Source organism: Mirounga angustirostris, unplaced genomic scaffold (genome assembly GCF_029215605.1).
Source record: "Mirounga angustirostris isolate CCGP_5_RB_7025 unplaced genomic scaffold, mMirAng1.0.hap1 SCAF_7, whole genome shotgun sequence".
NCBI classification, from domain to species: Eukaryota; Metazoa; Chordata; class Mammalia; order Carnivora; family Phocidae; genus Mirounga; species Mirounga angustirostris.
Genome location: NW_026991715.1, coordinates 62,353,752 through 62,373,465, shown reverse-complemented (window position 1 = coordinate 62,373,465; position 19,714 = coordinate 62,353,752). Strand labels below are relative to the sequence as shown.

Here is a 19,714-nt window from a genome sequence, read left to right as displayed (position 1 = left end):
GTGTATTCGGTGTGCTTGTAAGAAGAAAAAATTGAAGAATTACAAAAATGGCTTGAGAAATGGCAGCTCTCTACTGTATCCAAGTGATAACGATTAAGAAAATAGTTCTGATCTGGGGGGCCGGAGCAAGATGGCGGATGTGTAGGAGACCTGGATTTCATCTGGTCCCAGGAATTCTGCTGGATAGGGATCAAACCATTCTGAACACCTACGAACTCAACAGGAGATCGAAGAAAAGAATAGAAAATAGTTCTGATCTGGACATATAAATTTTTTATTATTAAATTTCTTTTGAAATGTTTGTAATTTTTCACTAAGTAGACAAGTTTATTCTGCTTTAAGTTAAATCAGTGAATCTTATAGAAATTCTTGCCAATTGTCAGGATTATGTGTTCATGTGAATGAGTACATGTATACTCTATAGGATCGGGTTTAAATCATTTCTAGTTTGGTCCATCTCTAAGTTCTGCTCAGACAACTGTTAGACTGTTGTGATTCAGGGTATATCCAGTATCACACCCTTCATAAAATAAACCCTGTCTGTTAATCACTCCACCTTTTTTCCCTTCTAGTTCTCTTTTTTCCATTCAGCCAAACTGTTTGAACTTAATTGGAGTATTATTTTTCTAAATGGTTTCTTAGGGAAAATGCAACAACAACAAAAAATTTATTGGCCCCTTGGCATTTTAGTCCTGCTGCTATTGTAATGCCAAATGAGTAAAATAATCTGTAGAAAATACAGCGATTATATTCAAGAAGCAAAATTAGAGGGCGCCTGGGTGGCTCAGATGGTTAAGCGTCTGCCTTCGGCTCAGGTCATGATCTCAGGGTCCTGGGATCGAGTCCCGCATTGGGCTCCCTGCTCCTTGGGAGCCTGCTTCTCCCTCTGCCTTTCTCTCTCGCTCTGTCTCTCATGAATAAAAAAAAAAAAAAAAAAGAAGCAAAATTAGATATTTTAGTACCCATAGTAAATTAATTTTAGGGAAAGGCATTATACTTCTCAGGATGAAATAGGACAATTTTGCCTAGATTCTTGTTTCCAAGAAGTACTTATTTTATTTACCACAAAATTGAGCAAGGTAGAATCTTTTTAGAACTAAGAACTTATACTAGGTATGTAGAGCCTTAAAATTTATAAATTAATGTGAAATATAAGAAATCTGGTGAAATACTAAATGCATTCGGTAATTATAGGAATTTTAAAAGAGAATTGTTAAAGCACTTATTTTGCAAATATTCAGAATATTTTGTTTTGTTTTGTTTTACTAAATAACCTAGGCACTTGGAGGTGTCCCAGGAAGTCAGCCATTACTTCCAAGTGGAATGGACCCAACTCGACAACAAGGTGACAACTTTAAAGTAAACGTGAAATTGAATGCAGAATCTCAAATAAATTCTTTATTTTTTAAGGACAATTGTATTTGTATAAATCTTCCATAATTATACCAGTTGCATTTTTGCAGGTAATGTGGCCAGATGAGTTATATTTTCAATTAACTCTTTTTTTTAAGATTTTATTTATTTATTTGAGAGAGAGAGCATGAATGGGAGGCGGGGAGAGGGAGATGCAGGCTCCCCGCTGAGCAGGGAGCCTGACGCTGGGCTCTATCTCAGGACCCTGAGATCACGACCTGAGCAGAAGGCAGACGCTTAACCAACTGAGCCAACCAGGCGCTCCTCAACTAACTCTTAATTATGCATGATATGAGGGTGATGATAACATAAGAAACTGAAGTATTAAATATCTAAATATCCACATTTTAACTAATAACTTCTAAAACCTTTTATATAACTTCTAACAAGTGGGAATTAAAATGATTATATCCCTTAGGATTTCTTCTGCCTTTTTCAGATAGGTTAGTCCATCTGAAAGATGAGCAGGAGGAAAAGAGGGTGCTAAGCAACCAATGGCTTGATTAATTTAACAAATCAATAATCAGGTCCTTCCGAAAGAGATATTTAGGTACCACAGATATGTATGGCTCTATTACACTGTTCCAAGGTAAAAGGAGCAAATGGTATGAGAGATGTATTTCAGCACAGAGGAGGAAGAAAAATTCAATCTCAATGAATGGAGAGTGTGGGCAAGTAGTCATAAGAGGCAGAAAAGTAGCCATGGAAGCCAAGATGAGCTGAAGTCTATGACCCAGTCCCTTAGTAAGTAAGATTTAACACCAAGCAGGGAAGAGGCTACAATCTCCTGGCTTAGCACTCATTGCTAATATCGTCATACCTTTTTTTTTTTTTTAAAGGACATCCAAATATGGGTGGGCCAATGCAGAGAATGACTCCTCCAAGAGGAATGGTGCCCTTAGGACCACAGGTAAATAATCAACACAAAAAGCTAGATGCTGAGTTTTTTTGCCTTCATCTTATATATAAACAAATGATCTCATTTGCTGGCTTTTATTATATGCATTAAAGGCTTGATATAACATAGTTGTAGACTCTTGAGGACATAATATCTGGACATGTCCAAACTGATGTAACAACAAACCATATTTTAACAGGTGCTATCACATATGCCTTTAGTACATTTGAAAAAATATATTGTGTAAAAATACATTAAAGGAATTATTATAAAAAGACAAATATTAATTACCATTTTGTTAACTATGCTGAGGAAGTCTAAAAAATTTATAGTAATTATTATAAAAGATAAGCATGTAAGTTAAATAAGTTAAATAAAACACAGTTGATCTAAGATATAAACAGAATAAACAACATAAAATATATTTCTATAAGACTTTTAAAGAATGCCATTGACAGTTTCTTACATACAACCTTATTTCTTCATAGAATATGAAAACAATGGCTATTTAGAAATAAACATTAAATGGGTCTTAGTGAACAAGCATAATCCTATCAGTCTGTATCAGATGTTAGCCTACTTCTCTATCAAAATTTTCCAAAAGCACACACTGAGGTTGAATCTATCCTACCTGTTCATGACATTTTTTAAGTACGCTATTCCAGGATATCATTTATTTTTGGTAAAACATCCTTTGTCTCTCTTGGGAAAACTAAATTTTATACAAATTAATTTTATAATGCTATATTTTAAGGAAACTAATCCTGAATCCAGAATTTTAAATTTCTATCTTATGGGTCAGAGGTTAATGTGTCATAATGCTGGTTAAAAGAGTGAGTTAATTTATTTTCTTTATCCCTTTCCAAGAATAGCTATAAAAGTCCAGTTTTAGGAACTTGTTTTATGTATCTACTTTTAAAAAATTAAATTAATATTTTGTTGTGTGCCCAAAGGAGTCAGAGAATTAAGAATCTAACACTGAGATAGTGTGAGTTAGACCTAGGAGTTTCTAACCAACATAAAATTATTTATATATATATATATATATATATAACTATATTAAAACGTGAAAGACATTATAACCAAAATTTTCAGAGATACCATGTTACATGAAAAAAAATAAAACCCCATATGTTAATAGACATGACATCCTCAGAGTCAGAAAAAAATAATTTCTTTTATTTAGGCTCATTTATTTCCTATGTATTTTCTTAAGATTTTATAAAACTCTGATTTAGATATTTAAATTATTCTTCCCTATGTCTACTCATGTTAGGGTTGATGATTTATGTGACCAACCATCAGAAGTTATTGATAGCAATTAGAATTTATAAGATCTATAGGATATTTCATTGACTGAATATGTATTTTAGTCATTAATGAAGAAAGCCAGTTTGGCTCTACAGAACTTGAAAGATTTTTCTCCCGAAAGATTTTCATAATAGATACATTTTAAATATACGTAAAAACATGGTGCCTGTAATTTAGTTATCATTCTTCATTCAATTTATTGATTTTTAAGCTAGCTGCTCTTTAAGCCTTTGCCATCCCAAACCTATATTTTCAATACTTTTAAAAACTAGAGTCTGACTTAAGAGTCAGTTTTGCAGTGTTTGAAAGATATACCAGTGGTTATTTGAGCTATATGAACACTTAGATTTCATTTGAAAGTGCAGAAGTGGAAAGCATACTGGTCTTTATGTTTTACAAATATTTAGCTGTATGTTTATGTGTTTTGTGTTGTAAGTAAATTACAATAGAAAGTAAGAAGACATGCTTCTGGTGCGTAATCTCTTATTGATGAGTTTTAATACCCAAGTTTATCATGTAAGTGGGAATTCTTGTATTCGAACTCAAAAAAAGTAGTTTATTTCTGCCATTTGGGTTAGTATCCTTGCTATCTATTTCTTCATAATTTGAGGGCAATAAAGTGTTTTGGTTTGAATTTACCTCAGAAACCAGAACTACCTACAATAACTTCTTTAAATCACAGTATACAGAATGTAAAAGGTTAAAGGAAACTCTACATACCATGTACTTAAATGAAAAAGGAATCATATTAATATGAATGGCAGATAGGTAAAATGTGAGGTAAAATAATTTGGAATGAGGGATTCTTATGAGATATTTACCTATAACATCTGGTATATGAAATATATGCATTATAAACTGTGAAATTTGTATAAAGGTTATCTGTGTTTCTTGAAAGATAATAAAAAAACAATCCTCATAGTAGATATTATAACCATACAGATGCTACCCAAGAACAGAATGCATCTGCTTCTTTCTAGTTGAATTATAGAAATAATCTCTAGAATATTGTTTCTAGCTTTATACACAAACATAAAACACATCTCTTTTTTATCATAGATATTATTTTCATACGTTTTTGACCTTAAGAACAGTGTAATGGAGAAAGAAAATAATTATCTATTGGAACAATTGAATTCCTAGGACAGAGAAATATATATATATGTATATATATATATATATAATCTAACGATTCTTAGATAATATTAAGGCAAATGCACACTTAGAACATAGCAAACATGTGCTTAATACTCACTGCATGAATGAAGAAATAAAAGTTTGCTCCAATCTTGGCATATTTTTCCCACCTCTTTACCTGCTTTAAATTTAATTTCAGTGGTAATATATAATTACCTATTGAATCAAGAAAAATATCTTAATACCATATTTGAAGACCTTTTTCTATTTGTTTTTGTAATAAGATATACTTTGCTTGCCTGTGTTCTTATGCTCACCAGGTTCCATATGGTTAACAGAAAAATTCACCAAGACTATCCAATTAGTTTTAGTTCCTCCAGAAATCGGGGATAAATGAGTTATATACAAGTAGGAACATATCATGATTTCCAAATGAAATACCTGGGGTAGAGAAATGGTGAGATGAAAATACATGATAAGCTCTCATGTAAAGAGAGAATTAACTGATTCTGTATTTTCAAATTTCAGATAGGTAGAATTCAGCTCAGTAAAGGGAAGAGTAAAAGTAAACTGCCCAATCATTGAAAAACTCTTTATAAACTTTCCAAGCAGAATCTGAACAGCCATTTTGTCAGGAACATTGCATTGGGAAAGAGATTAAACCAGATGGAATTGTATAGCTGCCATCCGCTTTAAAATTCAGTGATTCTAAATTAGCTCTTCCCATTCTGCCTTTGTTGATACCACTAGGAAAGCCAGTTGTTATTCTTTCTTATCTTCCTGTTTTCTTTTGCTTCAGATTATTCACAAAATGAAAATATTTTGTAAATCTATCAAATTATGTAATGGATAATTTCTTACTCATTTCCTGAGATACCAGAGCACTGGATATACCAAGATGAGTAAAACAGATTCTACCTTCAAGGTACTTATTGTTTAGCAGGAGACACAAATACATAAAGAAAAACTATTAGGCAGTAAAAAAAAAAAAAATCTAGAAAAGAAATATGCATGCTCTGTCAAGGAAGCAGTACATAAACAAGCATGTAATTCTGTGAGGGCTGAAGGCTCAAGGGACTCATTTAAGTTGGTCCCTTACTCATGGTGACAAGAAAGAGTTAGCGGCTACAAATTTTGAGCACTAGGTATCATGTTCTTAATGCAGCAAGCACTATGATAGGTGTTTTATATGATTTCATTTTATCCTCCAACAAGTTTGTAAATGACATGATATCAATTTACAGATAAGGAAATGAAGGTTGAGTTGATCACTGAGGGAAGGATTGGCCCATGATCACATGTATAGAAAGAGGGGCAGAGGAAATGGGGCAGTGGCAACAGAAGTTCAAAACAATGTCTTTCTATGTCCAGAGCTATAAAGAAAACTAATGTTTTCCTTGATAAAACAAGACAGATTTTCTAAGACCAAAAATGAAAGGAGACTGTTCTTTTGAAGCATTTCTATTATACCTTACCATCCAGATTTTGTTTCCAATGGTTAATTTTCTTCTCAGAGACTTCTTGCTAATATTGCTGGTGCCACTACCATGCTTGATCCAGAGGTTAAGGGAACTAACTATCCTTTTAACTAATGACTCAACTGTGGATAGAAACCATTCTATCCCATAGCACATAAAATTGGGATGTTTAAATAAGATTTCATGAAAGTAAAAGTAAATAAGCAATGAGAAGAGCATGTAACTAGGTAATTTATTTATGAACTGTGGCTTACACTCTGGAGTTAACAGACTCATTGACTATTTCCTTGTCATCTTAGCACCTACTACACAGAAGGTCATGCCATGAGTTACCATGAGTGAAAAAGTATATTGCATGTTTCTGAACCACAAGAAATCCAGTAGGCTGGAGGATACATACAGCTGGGAGTAGGGAAAGTAGGAAATGTATACAGGAAATATAGACTTGGGCTGATCTCTGAGCCATGCTGAGGACTAGGTATTTGTTAGGCATTGTGGGTCATCATGCCTTTTAGGTGACATATATAGAACTGAGTTTTAGAAGCATAGTTCTGGAGGCAGCATGAAGAATAGATGGGGAGGGGGAAAGGCTAAGTCAGACAGACCAATGAAAATGGTACATTAGTCTCACTAAATGACAAAGATTAGTGTGATATGAAGGAAAGCGGTATTCCAAAAGCTATTTCATAGGTAGAATCAAGAGACTTTGATAACTGCCTGGATGTGGGAATTGAAATAAAAGGAGGAGACATCATTGAGCTCCCAGAGGTTCTTAGCCTGGACTGTTGTATGGCAGGTCACGCCATGGAAATCACTGAGGAAAGCAATATGAAGAACGCAGCTGTGAGAAGAGAACACTAAGTTTACTTTTAGATGTGTTGAGCATGAAGTGGTGTCCAGAAGGAAACAATCCAAATGACATTCAACATAGGAATTATGCAGGAGCTTAGTAGAGACGTCATGACCAAATATAAAACCTTTGGGATTCCTAAAGAGTTGCTGAACTCATGGTAGCAGATAAGATTACCCATAAATGTGTACTTATTTAAAAGAATGCCGTGGCTAGAACTTGGAGAAAAACAACATTTAAAGAGTTAGCAAAAGAAAAGGAGCCGGCAAAGGAAATGGAAAAAAAAGTATGTGAGAAAAGTTGGAAGAATAGTGCTGTCAGAAAGCCAAGCACGAAAGCAGTTGATAGTGTCAAAATACATTAACATGAGGATGTTAAAATCGGTCTTTGGCCATAATGGAAACTTAAGTAAGCTAATATGATATGCATGTTAAAACATTAAAATGTTTTTCTCCCTTGAATGTATATAAGAGATGTTGACAGAAGCCTATTGCGTGATATAATTCATGTGTACATATTTTAAGTGTACTTTTCATATATTGTTGTGTATTTGTATATTTGTACATCTCTCTATGGGATATATTATTTTGTGAACAGAAGTTTGCATTCAACTTTCTTACGTTGGGTTCACCTGTTGAGTTTTTTTCCTTTAGCCTTTATGTAATTGTTCTGGGTCTGGCAATTTCAAACATGCTGACTAAGTCTGTTCTTTAAAAACAGAGTTTTGGATTTACAAAATGTTTTATTTGAAGAAGTTCACTGTTGTACAGATATTAGGAGATTCATAAGGATATGTTGAATATCATAATTGCAACTCTACCTTAATCATTTAACATGCTCCAATGATCTTACATAGTCATGTAGTTTTTAAAAGACACAGACCAAAGTAATTGTTAAGATAGAAGCAATAGTACAAGAGTGGACCCGTCAGAGAATGAATTGCACAGGCCTTATCCAATCAGGAGTTATGTAGGGAAATCATTAACCTGCTCTCCTTTCTTTCCCCCCTCCTCTTTGGTTTTGTTTTTTTGTTTTGTGGTAGTCTGACCCTTGGTTATCATTACAGAACTATGGAGGTGCAATGAGACCCCCCCTGAATGCTTTAGGTGGCCCCGGAATGCCTGGAATGAACATGTAAGCAAAATGTTATGTTATCCTGTTTAGTAAAGTATTCTGTTTTCTGTCTTCTGAAGTCACGCTAATTTGTAATACAACTTGAGCTCCTCAATTTCTGTGTAGTATAAAATGAGACTAATGTAAATGAACTAAACATGAGCTGTAGTGTTTGCTTCATTTTCACAACATATTCTGTTTTTCTGCCTTCCCTGCAACTTTTATTTTTTTCCATTTTCAAATGCCAAATGCCAACTTTTAGCCAGATTCCCATGTTTCATTTGTTTAGATAAAAATAAGTCTTTTATAACTAAGCACATAGGCTCAGTATAGTCTGTATAAAACTATAAAGAGATGCTGGCACCAAGACCATGACTTAACTCCATAGAAGCAGACAATTGATATTAACTTCATTTTAACAGAGATATAGTAATTCTTGAAAGTTTTTAATTCCTATATATGAGTCTTTACTTTTGCTTTGTTGAGGCCACTTGTAACCCAGCAAGAGTTCTCTTTGGCAGTGTCTTCTGTATTAAAGAACTTCCATATGATAAGGTGAATTTTTGTTTGAAAATTAAGATATGCTTGGATAAGGACTAAACTAACAGTTTTTTGGCTGTTTTGGTTTGTTTTTTACTGAAAAGGCCTTTCAAGCTCAAAGCCAATAATTGTTTCTAAATACCCAAAATAATATTGTCTGTTAAGGGATTTTTATTTATTTTTCATTATCTAACTTGCCCTCAAAGTTCCACATATACCAGGTGCTTGTTCATGACTTTCATTAATTCACTAAAGGATCAATTCCATGATGTGGCCTAAAGAAAGCTTATCAGAAATAATAAAACTGTTCTATATAGGGTTGTAGGCAGTTTCCTTGAATATATCTTCCCATTAGTCCATGTTTTAGATACTTACATATCAAATTAGATAACTCTGCCATCACTTAATGGCATTGAAGATATAATGAGATAAGCTCGTTTGATATAGATGGGATTTTTGTGAGTTTCTGAAGCCATTTTTGTGGAAAGCAATTTTACCTAAAATAGAAAATAGGTTAATAAGTGGGTACCAGCCAGACTCAAACAGAACAAGGGGAAAAAAGTAGGTCAAATTTTCCTATCACGTCTTTTCACTTTTAAAGTAAAAATGGGTAGACATGAAGTCTGACTCTTCTTAAATCCCTCAAAGGCTTAGCCTTTATTAATGGTTGTTACAAAAAGGAGTGATATTTTATGCTTATCTCAAAAGCTGCAACTCTTACCAATAGGATTTAGATATATATAAAATTTACCTACCTGAAATTCCTGACATTAAAATGCAATAGCTTTGGGGGCGCCTGGGTGGCTCAGTTGGTTGAGCGACTGCCTTCAGCTCAGGTCATGATCCTGGAGTCCCGGGATCGAGTCCCACATCGGGCTCCCTGCCCAGCAGGGAGTCTGCTTCTCCCTCTGACCCTCCCCCCTCTCATGTGCTCTCTCTCTCTCTCATTCTCTCTCTCAAGTAAATAAATAAAATCTTAAAAAAAAAATGCAATAGCTTTTAGGGAATATAATTTTGAATACTGTATATAGATGTAAGCAGTATACATCTTGACTATTATGATCTTAAATCTAGAATTATCATTAAATATTAAGATCGTAGCTAATGTCATTTTGTATATTATACTTCACTATAATTAGCCATGTGGTTAACTGTAGATCAACCTGTTTTTATTAGTTTAGAGAAAAAAGTTATTTTTATGTGACCACTAAGAGAGTCAGCTGCTTAAAATTGTCTAGTTCCTTTCCTCACATACACTTAAACAGATAAACAGATAAACATTAACATTTAATGGATACATTAAATTCCCTAGACAATGGAGACTAAAAGTATGGCTCAAATTTTTAATATGATTATTTTTATTGATACTTGGATTTGGGTTTCTCATTTAAATATACCCAGATGCTTTAAAATGTTTTTTATTACATAATACTGTACTGTTCATATAATTTCTGGTTTTTAAAGAAACTTGAAGCCTTCCAGATTCAGATTTCCATTATTTGTTACCATTGACTTTTATTTGGGGTCTTATATATAGTTTTCAGTTTTCTATAAATTAGGATATTCTTAAAGAACAATGAAAATGTAAATATTTCCATATTTACACTTGTAAATATTTCCTTCTAACAAGGAAGTTCTGAAGTATGGAAGATCCAACCAAAGAGAAGGATTCTTGTGTTGATATTGGCCCCAACAAAGCAAAAGTGAATTTAAAGAGACATAAAAAAATAAAATATATTATGTCCATTGTACTGAATAGAGTAAACTTTATTGAAATTCACTTCATATTTGCTATACTCTTTAATAGCAAGTAAGTATTCCTTTTTTCTTTTTTTTAAATAAGTATTTCTAACTAGCATTTGTGGCTTTCTTCATGTCACTTTTTTACATGTTGGGTAAATTAAAAATTAAAGGAAAAGGCATTGGAATAGTGTTACTTTAAGCTATGTTTTTAGCAGTCTAAGATATTTGTGTGCTAGGGTCAGGTGGGACCTGCCAGAGAATCATTTCTGGATGAGTTTTCTTTAGCTTGTCACTTTTTCTTTTTTACCATGAAAGTATAATGACAATGAAAAATAATATCCAACCGTGCTCACTAAAGTAATTAAATACTGTATTCTAACTGGGAAACTATTTGGAACAAAATTTTGATAATGTTATTTAAAAAATTGGTTGCCTCCAAAGAAAATGATTATTCTGATATAATTTTTATATTTCCATGGTCTAAACTCAGGATTATACATAGTGTCATCTAAAATTAAGAGTATACTTTTAATGTCTCTCTAACTACTATCTTTACAAATAAAAGCTTAATATCAATTTCAGTAATTTAAAGTAGAATTTACAAACTATAGCCAGAATGTAAATGTTTTCAAATGCATTACAGATAATTTTTTAAAAGAAACTCTATTTCTAAATTAACTACATTTTTAGTGGTGCCTGGGTGGCATAGTCAGTTAGGCATCCCACTCTTGATTTTAGCTCAGGTCATGATCTCTCAGGGTCATGAGATTGTGCTCCATGTCGGGCTCCATACTCAGTGGGGAGTCTACTTGATTCTCTCTCTCCCTCTCTGCCCCTCCCCCTGCTATCTCTCTCTCTTAAAAAAAATAAAGGGGCACCAGGGTGGCTCAGTTGTTAAGCGTCTGCCTTCAGCTCAGGTCATGGTCCCACGGTCCTGGGATCGAGCCCCGCATCGGGCTCCTTGCTCAGCGGGAAGCCCGCTTCTCCCTCTCCCGCTCTCCCTGCTTGTATTCCCTCTCTCGCTGTGTCTCTCTCTGTCAAATAAATAAATAAAATCTTAAAAAAAAATAAAAATAAAAAAATAAAAACAATAAATTAACTATATTTTTACAAATTTCCAAAGAATTTAGGATTCAGCATTACAGCATGTCTAATTCAACTTTGTATATATTGGTATTTTATAGAAATGAAGAGGACAAAGGATTTCAAAGGATCTAGACCTTCTTGTTATCCTATAGTATGATAAAATTTGCATAGTTATTATTTTGAAATAAAACAACTATATTATAGAAGAAAAAGAGGATTTTTCTCTACAGTAATCATAGTTGCTTTGATTTCATCATACTGTATACCCTCACCAAAAAATACCTACTTCTTTTAAATTCCATTTTTTGCTTTATTTTTAAATGAGGCTAACCTGATTCTACTTTAAACTGTACCATATAAAAATTTACATTCAAAATAATGCCTTTATTATAGTTTGTAAGTTACTTTCTTGATAATAATGATGGTCTTCAAAAGGAGTGGGAATTACTGAACTTAAGTAGTTCTTTTTTTTTTTTTTAAGATTTATTTATTTGAGAGAGAGAAAGAGAGCAGGGGAAGGGGGAGAGGGAGACAATCTCAAGCAGACTCCCCACCGAGCACGGAGCCTGACAGGGGGCTCTATCCCATGACCCTAAGATCATGACCTGAGCTGAAATCGAGTCAGACGCCTGACCAGCTGAGCCACCCAGGTGCCCCTGAACTTAAGTAGTTGTTCTAAAAGAACTACTCACTAATATAACCCCCATTTTATTTAGCACTATTTGTGAAACTTAAAATGTTTTCAAACACAATGGTATTATTGGGGAAAATTTAGCTTATCCATGTGAATTATCATATTATATCCTATTAAATCCTATTAAATCACTATCATATTAAGTACAATCTAATATGAAATACATAGTGTGCTGAGACTAGATTATTATTTATCAAATAACTGAAATGCATAAAAGGTATTGTTACTGATAATAAATGTAACATTTAACGTTTAATTTAATGCTATTACTTATTTAAGGAAAATGTTTAACATTTAATTTAGCATGTTAATCTAACATTAAATAATTTTTTAAATGATAAGTAAAATATTTTTATTATATTTAATCTTACATAGTCCTGTTTTAAACATAATATATCAAAATTATAAGATCATTATAGACATAACATCATTGTATACAATTTTTTTCATTGTATACAAATTTTGCCATGATTTGGATATAGTATATTTTTATGCTGTTTTAAGATAAATATTTCCCAATTTCTTTATTATATTTTATTTAACATCGAACAAATCATGTGGATTAACATCAAACAAATCAAATGTTTTACTTGATCAGTAAATAGCCTATGTTTTACCTCACTTTCTGTTCATTAGGACATTGAATCCTATATGTAAGATTATCTTTCTAAAGTGTCCCAGTAGTTGATTGTAAAACCATCATCATCACCATTTTAAGAGGCACCAGTTTCCAGAGACAGTACAAATGCCCCTAACCTTCTCCCTGTGCACAATACTTTGACCAGCTCTCTGGCATCTTATTTTCTCCTTTATTCCTCAAGCAGAATTGGGAAAAATTGTATTTGGGTACCTGATAGAACCCATGGACAGAATTTTCATGCACTTCCCTATTGTTTATATCCCTGGGGAATTCCAAAACAAAATGAAAAACAGTTCTGAATAGTCCAAGTAACATAGCTAAGTTGGATGGCTTCTATCTAACACATTGAATTTTAGGTTTCAAGTCCCTAAAATAAGAATCAGGGGACTTTTTTTTTTTTTTAATTTCCTCTGTCTTTCTACTGCAGTTAGAGGGAAAAGGGAATTTTGAGTGACTCTAATTACAGAGGACCTGCTGACAGCAGTCTACTTTTTATCAAGAAGTATTTACTCAGGTATACTTAATACTAAAGCATGAGAACAAGAGACCTTTTTCACTTAATTAGGCATTAATTTTGTTTTAAAAGATTCATGTCCTTTTAAGCTATAGAATACAAAACATTATCCACCACCCTAAAGTGAAATAAGATACTGACATACGTTGGCATAGATTACTTCCTATTTTTCCCGAGATTTACCATGGCCACTGTCTTGAACTGTAATTATGAAAACAAGAAATGTGATTCCCTTTTTAAAAAGTAACTAGATTGTCAGTAGCACTGAAAGATAGATTGATATAAAATAATATGCAAAGTAATGTATAAAGTAATCTGTGATATTCTATGTGTTTTTTTTTAAAGAGTCCTATTTAATCACCTTCTCTGTATATTTATTTATTTGTAGTTTAATAAGAGCAATCATTTTATATATATTGTTATTTTTTAAATAATTTCATTTTAATTTTGAATGAGATACAAGTAGCACATATTTATGTCATAGGATTACATTACATTACATTTATTTCATAATTAGTGCTTTTTGCTGCAAAAGTATGTTTTCATAATGATTTAGATAGATATACATATATTTACTTTTACAGGTGATTATCACTTTTAGTGTTTATTACAATAATTGAACTTAAAATAAAACTGGACCTACCCAAAGTAGTTTGATTTGGGAAGAAAACTATTTTGTGGAATGATAAAATTTTTTGATTTAAGAAATAAAAAAGCTGGGGCATCTGGGTGGCACAGCCAGTTAAGCATACAACTATTGGTTTCAGCTCAGGTCATGATCTCAATGTCCTGACATTGAGCCCCACGTCTGGCTCTGTGCTGAGCATGGAGTCTGCTTGAGAGTCTCTCTCTCCTGCTCCCTTTTTCCCTCCCCCACTCTCATGCACTCTCTCGCTCTCTCTCTAAAATAAATAAATCTTTAGAAAAAAAAAGAAATAACAAAGCTATGAACATACAGAGAGTAATTTCAGTGTTGAACTAGAACTGCATGGTAACTGAATTGTAAATGTTATACTTTATGATTTGTTATTGCTTATTGTGAAACATTCAAAGCATAAGTTAAAATTTCATTTATCATATTATCTTGTAGGGGTCCAGGTGGTGGTAGACCTTGGCCAAACCCAACAAATGCCAATTCAGTGAGTATATGTATTTTTAAATTTTCTTTGCATTTTGTAGCATTTAACAACAAAAATCTTCTGCTTTTGAAAGTCCTGCAATTGGTTATGTTAACTTTTTAAAAAGAGTAATCATTCAAAAAATATATTTTGCATATATATTTTTAAATATGTATGATTTTTGAAATTATGTAATTTTTTCACTTACAGTCTAATGTTAACATGCATTCTATATAGATTAACAGACGTCCAAAAATAAAACAGAAACTGTGATTAAGTATACTACAGTAGCCTATATTTATTGTAATATGTATTTATCATAAAATGATTTGATCTTCTAAAATAACTATAATAATTGCTACGTTGCCAGATAACTTGAATCTCTTTCAGAGTTATTATGATTATATTTATTGTACTGTTACACCTAGGTTTGCCCTCTTACTATCCCAGGAAGCAAGTACACATTTGTTCTGTGCCCGTTGGCCAAATTGGCGTTCTTACACATCTATCTATGTATCTGACATGCCGTGAATTTTCCTTACATGTTTTGTGATAGCAGTTTGACTCACAAATATTTTTATCTCTTAATAATGTCACATAAATATAGGCACAAGTTGAAAACTAAGCTTTTGGTCTTAAAATTAATATGATTTTAATTAAATGATCCTGGGGATGTTTTCCCTTCTTGACTTTGAAACCTTGAGTTTCTTTAGTATGTGAGAGCGGTCCGCTGTGTAACTATGTCGCGCGTGCACTGCACAAAGGTTTCTCACTCAAAGGAGTCAGTACAGTACTAAAATACAGCTTGCACTCCATGTGAAGTCTATGAGTATCTGCCCAGCAGGGATGCCTTTTACTAATATGCACAGAGGTAACTTCATTGACTGGCAGTGGCCTTAAAGCTAAATAAACGTGAAACTGATTCAATGTTCAAGGTTAATTTAAACTTCAAGACAATTTAAGGTGAAGTATGTGTGGTATAGGAAGAATCATCCTAAATTCATTGCTTTTCTAAGGCAGAATCACTTTCTTCTCAATTAAGTAAGCAACTGTCATATTTTTAGAGAAAAAAAATTATTTTATCTTCCTGTCTCTTTGGTTTCAATAGCTAATTGAAATAGCATTTGGGGTGGACAGAAGTGATGATCTTGCTTTCATTTGGGTCTTCAGTGTACTATTTAATCTCAATAAATCTTCCTAAAATACTGTTATGCCACATTGTGTTATAATGTATCTTTATCTTCTAAAATTCTTTTAGTTTGCTTCTGTGCTTTTGAAGAGTTCACATTTCTATTTGCTTCTTGCTATATGCCTTTCAAATTCATTCAAGGTTTCACTTTAAAATGGCATCTGGCTTGGGGCACCTGGGTGGCTCAGTTGGTTAAGCGACTGCCTTCGGCTCAGGTCATGGTCCTGGAGTCCCGGGATCGAGTCCCGCATCGGGCTCCCTGCTCGGTGGGGAGTCTGCTTCTCCCTCTGACCCTCCTCCCTCTCCTGCTTTCTGTCTCTCATTCTCTCTCTCTCAAATAAATAAATAAAGTCTTTAAAAAAAAAAATGGCATCTGGCTAGCAGCTCAAGACACAGTTCTTTCAACTTTCTGTTAAAATACCCATAAAGGGGCGCCTGGGTGGCTCAGTTGGTTAAGCATCTGCCTTCGGCTCAGGTCGTGATCCCGGGGTCCTGGGATGGAGTCCACGTCAGGCTCCTTGCTCAGCGGGGAGCCTTCTTCTCCCCCTGCCTCTTTCTCTCTCTCTCTGTCTCTCATGAAAAAATAAATAAAATCTTTAAATAAAATAAAATACCCATAAAGATACAGGGAAAAAATTTTTATAACACTGAAAACTGTGACAATCTTCCTATTGCCAGAATCTGGAAAGACTTTCTATGATCTGCACGTCTGTTGAAACTGGATTAAAAAGCACAATCGATAGTGTGCCTTAACTATGTAAGCCTTCCCACCTAGAAGCAAGAAGACTCTTCTTCCTCACTGTCAGATCTCCCAGCTCTCCCTCCACCGCCCGTTGCAGGCGGTCATGTGCAACTCACACCCACCCCTGCCTGCCTCCAGCAGTACCTCCTTGTACACACCCGGCTGGAGACTCTCTCCCCCCAAAAGCTACTTAGGAAGGTGAGCAGGATTTGATATTGAGAATGGTGCATTGTACCAAGCAGATATATCATCCAAGTAAGAGTACTGAACAGAGGCAGAAATAAGGAGCAAGTTCTGCATTCTGATGATTTTTAGTTTTTATGTCCTCCACCTCTTCAGAATTTCATGGAGCCAAGTACTGTGGATAGGAGAATGTACTATAACAAGTCAGCAGCTCTGCATTATTTTAGACCCTGAGAAACACTAGGAATTAGGGTAGGAGGTGTGCATATGAAAGTGCCGTCCAGTGGTCATTGTGGATGGGCATTTGACCAGCACACATGCAGTCAAGTAAGAGAATTGAAAACAATCCCGTGTGTTAATAGCTATCCCATGTGGATACATCTTCCCCTCACTCAAAGAAATGTGAATAAGGAAAAAAAGTGGGGAAGGCCTACGGCTTTCTCTTCAGAAAGAGAAAGGGGGTCATCATCCTGAGTTCAGAAAGGCAAAACATTCCTCCAAAAAATGACTGATTTTGAGAACAAGAAAAAAAAATCATAAAAAACTGATGACTTTCTGGCAAAAATATAGGGCTTACACATGAAACAAATAACCACTCTAAAATGTAGGCCTGAAGAGCCAGAGACTTACTACACTGATATAAAATAAAAAGTGTCTGTAATTAAAAACATGGACAAGAACTCTTAGGAACTTGGAAATCAAAACAGTACAGATGAGTTGTCACTAGAATATAATCAATGGTATTTGGGGGGAAAAAATCCCTCTTTAATACTTCTTTGCTTTGTTTTGTTTTTGCTGTTTCCAAATATGTTTTGTATACTGTTTTTTTTTCTTTTAAATATTTATATAAAAATAACTCCAGCTTTATAGAAGAGTTGCAAGAATAGTACAAAGAACTCCGTGCACCCTTCACCCAGATTCCCAAGTGTTAAAGTTACATATTATATTTGCTTTATGATTTCTACTCTCTGCATATACATATTTTTTTCCTGGGCCATTTGAGCTGTATTTAAGTTGCTGACATGATGACCCTTTATCATACCCCAAATATGTCAGTATGTGTTTCCTAAAAGCAAATATGCTATCTTTTCATAACTACAGTAAAGATCAAAATTAGAAAATAAACATTGATGTAATGCTATTTTCTAATCTGCAGACCCCACTCAGATTTCACCAATTGTCCCAGCAATGTCTCTGGTAACAAAAGAAAATCCCAATTCACTTGTTACATTTATGAATCATATCTTTTGGTCTTTAATCTTTTCTGTGTTTTTCTTAACCTTGCAGTTTTGATGAATGCAAATCAGTTATTTTGTAGAATGTGCCACAATTTGTCTGATGTTTCCTCATGATTAGATTCAGGTAATACATATTTGGTAAGAATGCCACAGAAGTGATGTTGTGATTTTCTCAGCGCACCATTTCAGAAAGCATGTGATGGCGATTTGTCCCATTGCTTGTATTGTTAACTTTGATCCTTTAGTTAAGGGTGGTGCTTGTCAGGCTTCTGTACTGTAAAATTGCTGTTTTTCCTTTTTAATTATTAACTTATGGAGACATACTTTGAAACTACAGTAAATATCCTCTTCTTCCTCATACATTCATCTGCTATGTTTGGTATCCATTGATGACTCTTGCCCAAACTGGCTTTTTTGCTAAGTTGATTGCCAAATGGCTGATTTCTAATTCTGTCTTTCCTTCTCCATTTATTAGTTGACTCTCTACTATAACAAAGAGCTTTTCTTTCTTGTCCATTCATTCATTCATTCATGTATATCACATGTACTTGTGGACTCTTATTTTATTCAATAGATTTTTGATGCTAAGATCATTCCAGATTTAGCCAGTAGGAACCCCTTCAAGCTGAGTCATTTGTCTGTTTTTTGTTTTGTTTTGTTTTTGTTTGTTTGTTTTTAAGATTTTATTTATTTATTTGAGAGAGAGTTTGAGAGAGAGATCACAAGCGAGAGTGGTGGGCAGAGGGAAAGGAGACTCTCTGCTCAGCAGGGAGCCCAATGCAGGACTCCATCCCAGGAACCCCGGGATCATGACCTGAGTTGAAAGCAGACACTTAACCGACGGAGCACCCAGGCATCCTCATTTGTCCTTTTGACATGTCTCCATTATTCTTTGAGCACCTGAAGCTCATCCTAATTTTCCCAGTGTTAGCCCTGAAACAGCCATTTCTTTAAGGAGCCATGGTTCCTTTTAGTGGAGAGTGGTATTTAGAGCCTATCAGAGTGGGCACCTGGGTGGCTCAGTTGGTTAAGCGACTGCCTTCGGCTCAGGTCATGATCCTGGAGTCCCTGGATCGAGTCCCGCATCGGGCTCCCTGCTCGGCAGGGAGTCTGCTTCTCCCTCTGACCCTCCTCCCTCTCATGCTCTCTGTCTCTCATTCTCTCTGTCTCAAATAAATAAAGTCTTTAAAAAAAAAAAAATAGAGCCTATCAGAGTGATATGGCTTCTAGAGCCTCTCAACCAACATAACTAGGATTTAGATGTATGTTCATGCACATACCCATACACATCTGTATCTTTCTGTATCTATCTATATGTATTAAAACCATGAGTACCCACCAATGCTTCAGTTTCAGTCCAACACAGGGTTTATTCTAGACTTTCTGCTTTTCACTTCGTTGAAAATAAAAAATCTGCCTACCATTATGTATAATATATTTATTTATTTGCTGCATCTTTATCAATCCACAGTTTTGTCATGTAAAAGTACTTTAATCAAAAGTTTTTGGCACCCTTTTACATGGAACATAGAAGAAACATTTTTAAGGACAAATTCATAATTTTAATTCAGAATAAGAGTATGATTTTTACTTTTAACTTCATTCGACCTGAACATTACAATATTGGCCTCAGATTCTTCTTTGGAAGTTTATTTACAAATCCACCAATGATTTTTTCTTTTTTATATCTTTCAAAAGAACTGGGCACTTGGGTTTACCTATATAGCACATTCTCATCATTAAGTAGCAAGCACTATTATTGAAAATATCTTAATTATCTTGTCTGGGGACACTTTTCATTACAAGGTACAGAAAAACAACCAGACT

The 19,714-nt window shown here is 34.1% G+C and overlaps 1 protein-coding gene across 8 annotated transcripts in view; it reads left to right on the top strand.

Annotated features, from left to right (window-relative positions):
• The window catches only part of SSBP2 (single stranded DNA binding protein 2), a 288,797-nt gene that overhangs the window by 234,199 nt on the left and 34,884 nt on the right, over nt 1–19,714 (top strand). For 6 of the 8 annotated variants that reach the window (XM_064596315.1, XM_064596316.1, XM_064596313.1 and 3 more), the window contains 4 exons: nt 1,279–1,345; nt 2,253–2,323; nt 8,130–8,221; nt 14,508–14,556. In XM_064596315.1, the coding sequence (XP_064452385.1) occupies nt 1,279–1,345; nt 2,253–2,323; nt 8,130–8,221; nt 14,508–14,556 (279 nt within the window). The remainder of the gene's footprint in view (nt 1–1,278; nt 1,346–2,252; nt 2,324–8,129; nt 8,222–14,507; nt 14,557–19,714) is intronic. The other 2 variants (XM_064596317.1, XM_064596314.1) reach the window with 1 other exon arrangement.